Source organism: Haemaphysalis longicornis, unplaced genomic scaffold (assembly GCF_048455015.1).
Source record: "Haemaphysalis longicornis isolate Haplotype H1 unplaced genomic scaffold, Haemaphysalis longicornis Haplotype H1 scaffold_9, whole genome shotgun sequence".
In the NCBI taxonomy this organism is placed as follows: Eukaryota; Metazoa; Arthropoda; class Arachnida; order Ixodida; family Ixodidae; genus Haemaphysalis; species Haemaphysalis longicornis.
In genome coordinates, this window is record NW_027526460.1 from 5,136,109 (window position 1) to 5,150,240 (window position 14,132).

At 45.3% G+C, this 14,132-nt stretch overlaps 1 protein-coding gene across 3 annotated transcripts in view; it reads right to left on the reverse strand.

The window, feature by feature from the left end:
- Positions 1-565: 565 nt before the first annotated feature.
- The window catches only part of LOC144152287 (SWI/SNF-related matrix-associated actin-dependent regulator of chromatin subfamily A containing DEAD/H box 1-like), a 55,872-nt gene continuing 42,305 nt past the window's right edge, over positions 566-14,132 (reverse strand). For all 3 annotated transcript variants that reach the window (XM_077683529.1, XM_077683528.1, XM_077683527.1), the window contains exons 13-18: positions 12,691-12,786; positions 12,491-12,583; positions 10,186-10,304; positions 9,929-10,111; positions 2,999-3,105; positions 566-783 (exon numbers count right to left, since the gene is read on the reverse strand). In XM_077683529.1, coding sequence (XP_077539655.1) covers positions 722-783; positions 2,999-3,105; positions 9,929-10,111; positions 10,186-10,304; positions 12,491-12,583; positions 12,691-12,786 — 660 coding nt within the window. In that variant the 3' untranslated portion in view covers positions 566-721. The remainder of the gene's footprint in view (positions 784-2,998; positions 3,106-9,928; positions 10,112-10,185; positions 10,305-12,490; positions 12,584-12,690; positions 12,787-14,132) is intronic.

Genomic DNA, 14,132 nt, shown 5'->3' on the forward strand with positions numbered 1-14,132 from the left:
GGGTGCTCTAAGTACTTTCTGATGCATATACACACTTATACTGACACCAGAGAGCTTTTTGGGAAGCTACAAAAATAAACACTCGTTCCGTTTCGCTGGATACACAACATTTTTTCGCAGCGGTAGCACGCCAAATAGCGTACAGATACGCAAATGCACCTATAATTCTGTTCTTTTTATTTCTTATCGGGTACTATGAGATTTGTGCACGTTGTCGTTGGCTTTTATTAGAGAAGTGGCACTTTCTAAAATATTTTAGCATGCATTCCCGCACAACTCATAAGCGCAATATTATTGATATAACTGTGAACGTAATAAATAGCGGTGATGCATTGTACACTATTTTTGTGGTTGTTCTAATTGAGCCCCATAGCGAACTGCTGTATATGTTTATGTCTACTTTGGAAAAATCGCCGCCGCCGCTACCAGGTAGCGCCACGTATTTACTTGAAAATGCAGTGCACGAGGCCCATAGGCCTACTGGCTCACTATTTCAACAACAATGAAGTCAGGACTGACACCTTCATACGTGATGAAGGCAGTGCAGTGAATTCACTAAAGCAAGTACACCTTGTAAATGCTTCTTTACTTAAAAAAAAGGAGAAATATATCACAGGATCTTACAGCCCAACAAACAAGCCTGCATTTCAACGATTCAATTAAAAAAAAAACACGCAAAGCTTAAAAAATTATATATATATATATGTATATATATTACACATCAGTTCCCTAAGGCAGCTTTAAGAATCTGGGCAACGCTGGCCACATCCATATCTTCATTTGCTGCAAGGGAAAAAAAGAAAAAAAGGAAGGTAAATGGAAGAGCACAGCAGTGAATAAGGAGACAGTAGGCAAAACTATCAAATCACAGCAGAAATCCTGCTCTAAGCCATTAGGCTTTGCAAATGAGTGTGACGGAATCTCTTGATGCCACTGTGTCACAGTAGTGTGCACTGCGGGGAAAAAGAAGCAGAAGACTCAGCTGCTACAAGCCACGTTCCTTGCAAAGTGACACTACTTGCACGTGTGCTGCTGCTAGTAGCCTCAAGGTCCTGAATACAGTGGCTGCATTTATAGAAGAGCCAAATCCATGGACACTTACGTACCAAAGCATTAGTACCGAAAAAAAAAAAATTCCCCTTAGCCTCAACCCAAACCTGGGCTGCCATTCTTGCGAAATGGTTAAAACTGAAATCACACTGGACAGTGCACCAGATAGAATCTGACGGGTCATAAAATTAGGTGAGGAGATCTTGGGTTAACTGCTTACTGCATTTTTCTCAATTCTAAATGCCCATTTCCACTTTGTTAACAAAGATAAAATTTTTAGAAAAGTTGGCATTGAAATGTTTAGGTGCTTCAAACCTGAGCTCCTCTTCTTATAAGATTAAAAAAAGAGAAAAATGGAAGGGGGGGGTACCTAGTTGACGAAATACATTGTACTGAAATTCTCGCGGTATGGTAACAGGCATCTTAAAAGGGGCAGAAATTGTAGTCTGAAGTCTCTAGGCCATGGTTCGACCACTGTCGCTCCGTTTATGCGACTTTATTAAAGGGGCACTGACACAAAAATTTAGCATCTTGTTTTTTTCGTTGCGATAAGTAGCTAGTGACCTACTTATAACCTGTAGAAACCTCATTTGCTTCAGCGTGCGACGGTTGTTTAATTAGAGGGATTTTAAATGCGGCCAGTCGCAGTTTCGGTTTCAGCGAGTGCCGCGAATCGATGGATTTTGTGGATTTTGTGTGAACAAAGCTGACCACGTGACCGTCGGAGGGATATCACAGAGCAGAGCCGCCGTAGCACTGTCGAATCCGCATAGACGGCAGTTTCTGCGAATGCCCCCACGTACTGATCTCGTGAGGCGCTTAATTAAAAAGCGACCGTGGATGTGACGCAGGCGCTGCGAGTGCAAATGCTACCGCGGCTAAAGAACGACGCGCGACGCTCGAGGCGGTGGGTGGCAAGACGCGCGCTGGGAGCAGCCGGCCGGTCTGCCTACAGGTCCGCCTACAGATGTGTTCGGCTCAGCACTGCGGCGGATATTCGAGTGCCGCTCTCGTAAGCGGTGCAGATGACAATTTTTAATGCAACCCGCCATCGCATCATTAACTCCTTTCTCATTTAAGCCACTATGGTCGGGACTTGGGGACAATTTCGTGCAGCGGTAACAAGCTATCACTCGAGCTACCTGCGCCGGCCTGGGCCACTTCGCGGCCGTGGCCGCCGCCTGCACAGCGACCGTGCGGCTAGCTCAGTGGGCTTTTCGTGCCCCCGGCGCGTTTTCGCATCCAATGGTAATAAACAGTAATAGAAACAGAGTGCCTGGAATCGCTGTAGAACTTTGGTCGCGGCCAGCTGCCCGATTAGCTGACGAAATCACGGCGCCTCCGCCGCCAACGATCGGGTCGTTCGTTCTCGAGAGCAGAAGCCCCGCCCTCCGGCCCTCCGATTGGAGCGGCGAGCCCGGCGAGCCCGCGTAAAACGCCGGTAGTGCGGAAGCGGCAAACACAAACTCGTGACGTGTTTGGATGTTGTTTATTTACAATTGCGCGTGGTCCTCTGCTGGCTGCTCGGTTGCGTTTCGCACACTTCAAAATTGATTTTAAATATGTTCTAGGCTGTATTCGCCGCTGATATTTTGCAGATGATGTATATGTGTTCCCACCAATCTATCTCCGACGTTATCTCGCCTTCAAAATTTTGTGTCAGTGCCCCTTTAAGTGGAAAAATAAATTCGAAAGTGCTGTCCTCTTCTCTGCATCCTCCTCGCCGATTTCCTGTGAAGTTTCTTATGACGTCAAAATGCAACGCAAGCAAAAACACAATGCAAGCAAAAACAGTAGCGTGACAAATTCACTTCAGTGCAGTGTCCCTTTAGGATGCACCTAATGCCATGTACCATCACAAAAAAAGATTAGGTTGGGGGCCAAACTGAGTAAGAGACGTAAACAGAAAGAGAAATAAATTGCTATGCATGCACTTAAGAAAACTTACTTGTCTCCTCTGTGATGTCTTTTTCAAGTCTAAGCTTCTCCTTAGCCACTGCCAGAATGCCTTCGTCGATGGTGCCCTTGCTGATCAGCTTTATGATGTATACATCCCTATGGGAGCAGGGGGAAAAAAAAGCGTAAACTAGACAGCCATGAACGAACAGTAGCAGACAAAATCAACCCCAACTTGAAAACCGTGCAAAAATACAAAGGACAATGAAGCAAGGGAGACGAACGCAGTGCTAACTTGGTCACTCTCCTCATAAATACACACTCCCCAACCATACTTGCCATCCTTCTACGGAATTACAAATCCAACGCAGAGATGGAACATGTGAGAGCATGTCACGTAACTGAATTCTAATTGTGGGGAATCTGAATTGGTACTTACTAGGCAAGTGTGAATACCGATTTTTGCTTTCGAAGTGAATACAAAGCACATGCTTTTATTCGAATGGTTTCGAATCAAAACGAATATTGTGCACTTCCCGAAACAAGAGTTGAGATATGCATTCTCTCGGGTATGCTCAACTAACTAGCTCACAAAAAAAGAAAGTCTCATTTAAAAGCTTTTATAACATCTTCTTATGCCACAAAACTAGCTTCTAGCTTTATTGCTGATATTAGATATTATGCGGCAGCAACTGCTATCCCATGTGGTGACCTTTCAGAATTAGTGAAGCCAGGGTATAACTATTCTGACAAACCCGATTACTCGAATTCCCTCTGGGCTTCATGGGTTTTAAAAGCAAAAGGTGTTAAATATTTGAGCTATTGCCATTTTTAGCAAGCATAATATCGTACGCTTTGCAGTGCACGAATATTATTTTAACTCATAAATATTCTAGGTATACACTCCCCTTGAGAAATCATGCGTCTATCCGTAATGCGTAATGCAAGTGTTGCTCTTGGTATTAGAACTACAAGCCCACAGGTTTTAGATATTTTGATGTTACACCACTTATAGTGCCCCGAGAAGAATGTCTTCCCAGCAATAATTCGTGCATTATGCTGAAGCTGACTTTGCTAGTTCACTTTGGCGCAGTAACACAAAGCAGTTAGCTCCCCTCCCTTCTCCCCCCACAGTTTTCTCTCCATAGCCACAGAAAGTTGTCCCCGAGTAGAGTCATTAAAAAAGAAAGGGGGAAGCACTTGAAGTGACAGCTTAAGATTGCCATGGCATTTTCAACATTAAAGGAATTTTGTGTTCATTCACAACCAATTGCATCTGGCCATTAGTGTGACTTCTGTGACGTACGTTTGAAAGAACTGCTTTCAATGCAACCGTGCCCGATCTTGGTCTGCAGCCATGACGTTCAGCATCAACAAGCTTGCTAAGATCTATCGTATTTATTCGATTATAAGGCGGTCGCGACTATAAGGCGAGAGTGCAGTTTGGAGAGTAAAAAAAAAATGCCAAATATATATATATATATATATATCAGGGTGTCGAACCGGAACCGAACCGAACCGAAAACCGGAACTGAACCGGTATTTTTGCCGGAACTGAACCCGAACCCGAACCGTTATTTTTTGAGCACGCTGAACCCGAACCGGAACTGAACCGAAAAAAGAAATAACGGTTACCGGTTCATGCCGAAACGGTTCGACCCTCTGTTGTTGACTTTGCACAGTCAATGCAATTCAGGCTTTTTTTTCTTTCACGTACCATCAACTTCGTACCTGCTCGCTCACTTCCCCCTCCAGACAATTGAACACTATCACACTCTATGTAACAACAAGGGAAATGAATGAGCACCAATGTAGCAATGGTCTGTTGCTGCTGGAAGCGCGAGCGTAGTGGAAGCTGACCAAAGGAAATGTCATTCTCCGCAGCTTGCAGGGGATATAAAACGACTTTGCCCTTCCCTAGCTGCAACTTTAGTGGAGCAATCAGGCTGCAGGAGTGCTCCAGTGTGCAGCAGCGAAAGCCCGATGTGTGCAAACTTTTTCCATTTCATAATTTGTTTAAAAGGTCCGACACCTGCAAATTGTAATATTTGACAAATTTGACCGCAGGAGCGGCTCAGTGGCTAAACCACTTGATGCTGACTACAAGTGGCTTCGATGTCCCTTACCCACGACCATTTTTGAGGACAGTACAGTGGACAAGCTCCGTTTTTTACAAGTACAAATAACAACAGATATGTCAGGGAAAACTGTTAAGGTGCGCACTTAATCTCTTGGCAAGAAACTGCAGTCCTCGACCTTGTCTTGGAAGCAGAAACAGTAATAAAGCAGATGACACGTGCAGAAAGGACGGCCGGTACCTCACACTGTCCCATTCGCCGAGCGATCATCTTTTCTGCTTGTTCTGCAGTTTTTTCTCTTTCAGATCTGCTTTTTTTTCGAAGGTGCACTTGTACTGACTGCCCAACTCGCTACATTACTTCTACTGCTACTCGATCCGGAGGGGAGTACTGATTTGATTTGATTGTGGGGTTTAACGCGCCGACCCAGCACAGGCGATGAGGCGCGCCTTAGTGGAGGGCTTCGAATTAATTTTGACCACCTGGGGATCTTTAACGTGCGCCGAAATTTCGTACACACGGGCGTTTTTGCTTTTCGCCTCCATCAGAAAAGCGGCCGCTTCGGCCGGGAATCGAACCCGCGACCTCGCGCTCAGCAGTGCCTTAGCCACTGAGCCACCGAGGCAGGTCAGAGGGGAGTACTGCTGTGGACGAATTAAAGAGCGCCTACCCAAAAAAGTTCTTCTTATGCTCCGCGCGTAAAATTTCCCTTTCATTTTGTAACAGCATAATCTGTTATAAGATTACGCAATGTAGCACACGGAACGATGGCCGGGGGTCAGGCGGTACGATGACATACTGATTGTAATGCACACATCCAGTATAGCTTTCGCAAAAGGAATTGCAGTGGTCAGAGAAATAATGCAGTGACTGAGCGTTAACTAAAGCTTACTTTTAACAAAAGTCTGGCTAACACATTCGATAGGGTGACAGCTAACAAATTATTCAGGGTGACCAAATGATCTAATTCATTGGTAGTATTTATGTGCCTGTAGTAGGGTTGTTCTGTTTTGTTACAAATATTAAAAAAATGTACGCCATTGGTAATTAGCGCTGATATTTCAACACGCCAGTACGCAGACCTAAATTTAAGGCTTCAAGGTAAGCGTGATAGGCGATTCCATAGTGACGATTGCGATTTTAACAAAAAATGAAAGGGCAGAATATACAGGGTGTCCCAGCTATCATGCACCAAGATTTAAAAAAAGAGAAATTGCGTAACTCGAAGAAAACCTAGTGCATAATGTTTGCAGTACTGTGAAGTTGCGGAGAGTAATTTTTTCGTTAATGAGACTTAATTAATTGATTGTAATTAATTATCTAACTAGAGAAATACTTCCCTAATCACTAAAGTGTCAATGAGGCACTTGTAGGTAACCACGAGGGGCATCTAACTGCGCTATTTTCAGCGACGAACTAATTGCGTACTCATTTATTTTGACTGATTAAGGAAACCCACGAAATATGAAAAATACCACGTGACGACGCTTACGCGCGCATTGTAAAGCAGCGTCCCCAAACAAAGCTGATTGAAAGCAACTGCTTCGCGTGTTATCCGCCCGAAAAGACAGCGCATCACCTTGATAATAGCATGCATGGAAGGAGCAGCAACAGCAAGATTCCCGGGACGCGTGTGCAGATAAGGAACAAACTCGGTCGCGATTTCTTCTTTCTTTCTTTTGTTTATTTCATTCTGGCTAACTCAGAGGCAGCCTGTTTGAGGGCGTTGCTTTACGGTGCGCGCGGAGGCGCCGTCACGTGGTATTTTTCATATTTCGCGGGTTTCCTTTATCAGTCATAATAAATGTGTACGCAATTAGTTCATCGCTGAAAATACCTCAGTTATATGCCCCTCGTGGTTACCTTCAAGTGCCTCATTGACACTTTAGTGATTAGGAGAGTATTACTCGAGTTAGATAATTAATTACAATTAGTTAATTAAGTGTCATTAAAGAAAAAAATACTGTCCGCTTCTTCACAGTACTGCAAACATTATGCACCTGGTTTCTTTCGAGTTACGCCTTTACTCGTTTTTTAAATCTTGGTGCATGATAGCTGGGACACCCTGTATATCCCACCGTCATATCTCTCGGCGGTGGCTTTATGAATAGTCGCTAGGACAACATAAAGTCTGGACGAGAAAGTAGGTAGTAAATCGTCACCACTTCATCTGTTTTTCTAATATCTCGTGATTATTTAAAGTTTGCTTTGCAATTGCGCCACTGCCCTTGGGGAACAGCAGCATTTTGAATTTTTGTTTGTGTTTTGACTTTACTGTCGCTTTAAACTACTAAATGTTTTTTTTCTAATTTCAGTGACAATTCAATTCATCGAACCGGTTCGCGAACCGGTTCAAGCTTCCGAACCGGTTCGCGAACCGGTTCGGCACATAATTTTGTCGAACCGGAACTGAACCGGCACGAAATTATTTCACCCGAACCCGAACCGTAACCGAACCGGTATTTTTTTCGGTTCGACACCCTGATATATATATATATATATATATATATATATATATATATATATATATATAGCAGAACAGAAAGATACGGGACGAGAGACTCGGTAAAGATACATATCAAGGTTGCAGTCGTCATTGCCAGTGCTATTCGGCTTTTTCCGAAATATTTAATAGGGCCGAATGACGTGTGTTTGTCACGTTTCTTTGATACATTGATAAATAAGCGAAAATATAAGTCAAGAAAAAATCCGCCGTTTTTCCGGAAGCGGGACTCGAACCCACATCTCCGCATAACCGGTGCGGTGCGTTCGCCATTACGCTATCCCGTAGCGGCACTGGCTCCAGCAGTTCGGATATGCCAATTGCTAACCCCAACCTCCGACCACGGTCTACGTGGCGGCCGCTGGGAAAGAAGACGTTCTACGTCTCCCGCAGTAGTCGAGGGGCGGCGCTAGTTGACCGGCCTAGGAGCACTTGTAAATATAAACCCTCGCGGTAAAGTCGAGAGTGAAGCCGCTACGGGATAGCGTAATGGCGAACACACCGCACCGGTTATGCGGAGATGTGGGTTCAAGCCCCGCTCCCGGAAAAACGGCGGATTTTTTCTCGACTTATATTTTCGCTTATTTATCAATGTATCAAAGAAACGTGACAAACACATGTCATTCGGCCCTATTAAATATTTCGGAAAAAGCCGAATAGCACTGGCAATGACGACTGCAACCTTGATATATATATACAGCTGAACCTCGTTATAAGAGACACTGATGTAAGAGACAAATGGGTATAAGAGACACTATTCACCCACATGGTTGGCTGCCCTATCTTTCCCATTAAATTGACCTCTTTTATAACAGACATTGGATGTAGAAGATTGGTTATAAGGGACAAGTCATCCTTGAAGTTTAATCAATAATCTCGCTTGTAACAGACATTTTAACTTCAGATGCAGCGTCACCAGTCACTAATTGCAGTTGCTTCCATTGTGGAAACACAGGTAGACGACAGACAGGTGCAGTCGCTATTTATTATAACTTCAGCAAACACAAAGTGGTTCAGTCAGCTATGAAATGACAATGAGAAGCCCTGCCAATGGAAATGCAACTGACAGAAGTAGTTGAAGCTTACTGCCATTCATTGGATGGAGCGCGATCACACATGCGGGCTCTCCTACTCGCGTAGCTCCCAATCAAGAAGCACTGCAGACGTTGAGTCCTGCAAGCGTAATGAATAGCCTGACCACACAGCGGAAGAAGCTGTGCGCTCTGGTTATTCATCAGGCTTGTGAACCCAACATCTACGATTCATCTTCCACAAACAAGGAAAGGAAAAAAAGCTTGTAGAATCGGTTGTAAAAAACAGTGTAAATACAGTCATGAAGCAAACGAAGTTTCATAAATTCTGGGACCAAACAATAATTAGAATGAATCTTTTGAAACATGCTGTAGCGTTCTTTTGAGCTTATTTTAGTCATACGGTGCCCACATTGACCTAGGGTCTGATTAGCAAGTGAAAACATGGTACCCTGCTTATAAGAGACATCTCGTATAAGAGACAGAAACTGCTCCCCGGTACGTGTCTCTTATAAAGGGGTTCAACTTATATATATATAGACTGAGCTTTGAATATAAGGCAGGGTATGACTTTGAGACAACAGATTTTGGAAAAAAAGAACCTCGCCTTTATCGTTGTTTGTTTCATGTGTCTTGCTAAGTTGCGATTTGAAAGTCAGGAAATTGTGGTGGGCTGTTTTTATGCTCAATGTCACCGCTGATCTCGAGCTGAGAACATTGAGGCTGCATCTATTTATTGCTGGTGTCATTGTGGAGATTGCTGCTGTGTAACCGAAGCTGTCCGACAAAATATCATCAGCAGCATTTCCTCCATGACAATAGCAGTGACTGCTTGCAAGCGTTCCTCTTAACTTTTCTTGCTCCCAACGCCTGCTGTGCCCGATGTTGAGCACCAGGATTACATGGCTGGTGACCTTCAGATCCAATGCCAAGCCGAACCGTGTACGCGTGTGGGCTGTCTTTTCGTCGCATGCCGCTGTTCATACAGCTTTGAATATTGTTAAGTGTCTCATGCAATCCAACTGACAACAGTGGGAGCTATAGTTTGTTACTGATTAGCCTTGGCTTTGCAAGTTGCACTGGCTGGTCATGTTAATGCCTGTGTTAACTCCTTGCCAATAAAGTTTTACAGGGGAAGGGTGCCATAGTACAAAGCTGGAGAAGTTTGTGGTTGTTCCTAAAATATAGGTTTGGAAGAGAATAAGTATCAACGCTGTGCATCATTTGAGGATGCACGCCAGTGCACAGCTACGCTAGGGCATCAGGATAGCATGCACGACCACTTGATGGGGATGTGGAGGGAGCACCATGGCCCAATGCTCGAGACAAAAGCGGCCCCCGGTGCAGGCGGAGCACAAGGAGCAGCTCACTTCTGCTGGCCCAGCCGGTGGCAGCGGTCCTCTGCCTGCTTGTCATTGTAGGGGTTGAAGTCGAGGTCGTGGATGACGACCACGTTGGCCGAGGTCAGGTTGATGCCCAGGCCCCCCGCCCGGGTGGACAGCAGGAACACCAGGATGCTGTCGTCCTCGTTGAACTGGTCGATCAGGTCCTGCCTGCACAGAGGGGGCCCCCGGCACGTGGTCAATGGGCCCCGTCCTGTGGCAGTGGCTGCTGAGGCCCTCCTCACCGGTCGCCGACGGACGTGGAGCCGTCCAGCCGCAGCCACTTGTGGCCCCGGATGCCGAGGTACGCCTCCAGGATGTCCAGCATCATGGTGAACTGGCTGAAGACCAGCACCCGGTTGCCCTGAGCCAAGGGGGGAGCACGTGGGCTGGTGGCGCATTTCACGATGAGGAGGGAACGGAACGCCTCGCTTTCCATCGCAAATGGTAGGCTCAGCTAGAAGACGGTGAAACCTGACCCATGCTGAGTACTGTTCAGGGTATTTCTTTTCCAATGTTATAATACAGTTGAACCTCGATATAACGAACCTCGATTTAACGAAATTCGCGGTATAACGAATTTTTTCAAGTTTTCTAACAAAATTTTGCTAAATGCATGTATTTTTGTCTCGATTTTACGAAGTAATTTTGTGCGGCGCTTTCGATTTAACGAAGTCACGGCAAGAAAGGAAGAACGAAATTCCGGTCGAGGCACGTTTTATTTTGCCTCTCAGGCCCTACATTGAAAAAATTCAGTACTCAAATTGACTCTTGAAGGCTAAAATGAAAGAAAAGCGGTGAAATCTACGGTTAACAACAATTAAAAGCGAAGAACGAAGCTGCACAAACCGCTAGCGGTCATAGACGGTTTAATAGTGCACCCACTATTTTGACGTCTCCATCGTTGCCTACGCCAGCGCCCTCTATGCTTAGGCTACCGAAGCCTACTTCAAGCTTTTTTTTTTCTACGCGTCATTGCTCACGGTGCTGCTGCGCTAGGTTGTGCTTGCTGATAACCAAATTAATATTTTGTTCGTGCATCGTTAGGTGAGTCTTGTAAGCAGCATGAGCACTCCAAGAGAAAGAAAAGTGTTCCGAACAAGAGCCTGAGGAAGCTCGGTGAAACTGACATCCACCGAAGTGTGATGGATGCCATCGATGTTCTGCGGAGGCACGCAGGTGCACACGAATGTTTAAGACCTTGTTAGCGCTGTCAGCATACGAGCGTCACGTAAAGCCCGCCCTGGTCAAGAAACGCCAAGCACTGCTTACGGACTTCTTCACTACGGCTTGAACATCGAGTGCTGGTGGCAATAAATTGCTCTCTTTGAACGTGGTCATCTTCGTTTCACCAGCGTTCATTAGGCAGCTGCGGTGCGGAGAAATCAGTTTCGTAAGGGCTCAGTGGGCATAAAAGTAATTGCTTAATCGAATTTGGCCGGAAGATTTTTAATGTAAGCTTTCTGCTTTCCGGATCACGTAAGCGCTGCTCCACACAGTGAAGCGGTCCGCGTGTACTCTGCTCAACTCGCAATCATGGTTTTATCTCGAGTGTTGTGGTTGAATCACGCGCCCATACTGCGGAGCCCTTGTACATGAAAAAAGTCTTTCGAAAGTTTCATAGCAGCCTTCCGCTATTGGCCCGCCGCGCCTAAGCCTACCACTGAATGGACGAAAAGGGGCGTAACTTCGAACGAGCACCTCGGCGGGGTGAAGTTCACGGGACATGGACGCGGGTTCAATTGACTAACAGCGGCATTTAGTAGTGACCGAAATGAAAAAAGAAAAAGTGGAAACCTAGTCTGCTATCATATTTAATGAGGCGTTGCGGAAAAAGCACCGGTTTTACGATGACACATGAACTACCGTCGGCTATCCGAATTCCATTGCCCAAGTGTTGAAACTCTTAATTCACACAATTTTCGCGGCCAGTTTTAGTACAAATTTCGCTTTAATTGGAGAGGTAACTACATAGCAGTTGTTGCCTGGCGAGGGCCAAAGTGTTAAAACCCCAATAACTGGTTAAATGAACTGTAAAATCGAAACCTCGATTTTACGAAATTCTCGATTTAACGAAATTTGCGGCCCCAAGTACGACTTCGTTATATCGAGGTTTAACTGTAATAACAAACACCTTCACAATGAAACAGCAATATTTCACCCGAATTCTGACAGTGCTTCGTGTTCTACAACAGGTGCCAGCAATGTCATGGTGGAGAATGATCCAACAGTTCAGCTAAATTTCTCTAAATGCTTGCAAAATCACATTAATTAAATTTTGCACCGTGCGAAGAAAATAAAAGAGAGGGAAAGAGAGGGCCCACAGACAGCTAAGCTTCTGCAACGAATGCCCTGTCAGCTGCTCAATGTCTACGAGATGGCCAGAGCTCCTACCAAGTTGTTACTGTCCAGTACCTTTGGTTGCCCGAGCATACCAGTGCCACCAACTGTCCCATTCTGCTCAGGCACTAACTAGCATTTCATTCACTCATCCCAGTCTGTGGCACCACTGTGACCGACACCAAAGCTACAAAGGCAAACAAAGCTCACCTTCTCCTGGTGCTCCTTGAGCAAAGAGTCCAGCTCCTTGAACTTGCCCGAGTCAAGGATTTTCTCATCGTCAAGTTTGTACTCATGAAGGACCTACGAGGCACAGAAGAAGAGGTGAAAGAGGAAGCACACATACAGCTTGTAGGTCGCCGAAAATAACTGCAAGCACAGTAGGGTGATGATGCAGGGGGAAAACTTACTTCAAACTTGCGGCTGAGATTGTGCAACTCAAAGTCCGACATGACCTCCATGTCTTCAAATATGTAGTCTGCGTTGGCATCGTGGTAGGTTGGTTCCTTAAAAAAGGAAAAAAAGTTGGATACTATCTTTTAACATGACTCGTTAGCCTTCACAAAACGATGAGTGCAGTGGGTGCACTTCTTGTAGCATAAACAAAATGTTTTCTGGATAATACTCGAAGGGATGTGCAAAATTTTTGAAATACTCAAATAGACAGAAAATTCCTCATTGTTCACTTTGATCAGTCTGAATAAATTGTAAAGAAGGGGAATGGTGCAGGCACTAGGCACAGGAGAACGGCAGTGTGTGCAAGGTGCAGCAGCTGCGAAAGCGGCATTGCCAGCGTCAGCAGATTTACCAGCATTGACGGTCAGAAGCATCACCAGTGACATGTGAAGTGATTCCACTCATAAAAACAGTTTGGAGCAATTTCTGGAGCACGAAAAACGTTATTTTGGCGCAATTTGGAGCACCAAATGGCAATTTCGGACCAGTTTGGAGCAACTAATACGAGTAGAGCAACTAATACTAATCGCGGCGCCGGTGGCGGTTGTGATTGCAAGTTCAGCAAATTCACAAGTGTGTTATCTCCTTGTTTACATCATGGCACCAAGTAGCGGGTCGGCCTTCCACAGTTGTGCTCTTCTGTGGACAGTAATTTTCGTCTGATGGAACAAGTTTATTTGCTGTCTCAGGTAGCACTGTCTGCCCGAGCGAAGTTCTGCACTCGGACCAGCAGCAGACGAAGCTGCGCGCGTGTTGCGATTGCATTCACTTTGCCATGAAATCCAACGGCGTGCTCGTGCAGGTGGAACTGCGCTTACAATGTTGGAATTAAAAATAGCGACGACTCAACTCACACCAGGTATGCAGAGTGTGCACGAGTTTTTTTAAAAACCTTCTCGGCTTGCGCTCGAGTGAAGTGACTTGTTCGCCCCCATAAATCGCAAGAAGCGAGTGCTACCCTTACGACGAACAGGAGGCAATCGATCGGCTGTTAATTTCGCGCTTTGGCCTCAAAGCGCATACCGTGACAATGTATTTGTTCGAAACAATTTCTTGACTGTCTTGAAGTTGAATAAACTGTGTGCGTCGAACCGGGTCTTTTGATTCAGGGCGCTGTGTGCTGCTATGCTTCTACAGTTGAATCCTGCTACTACGAAATTGATGCAACGTGCGAAAAATTTCGTCGAAAACTTGTTGAGGGAAAATCGCACCAAGGAAGGGCAAGAAAAATAGCCCTGTATATTTCCGCATCATTGGCAGCATAATACAATGTTTAGAAAAAGGACTGACGTGCAATAACGTTGTGTTTATTTGGATAACGAACATAGCAATGGTGATCTGTCTTTAACCTTCATGCAAACAGCGCATTACGGGGGGGAAAGAAATGCAGGCGCAA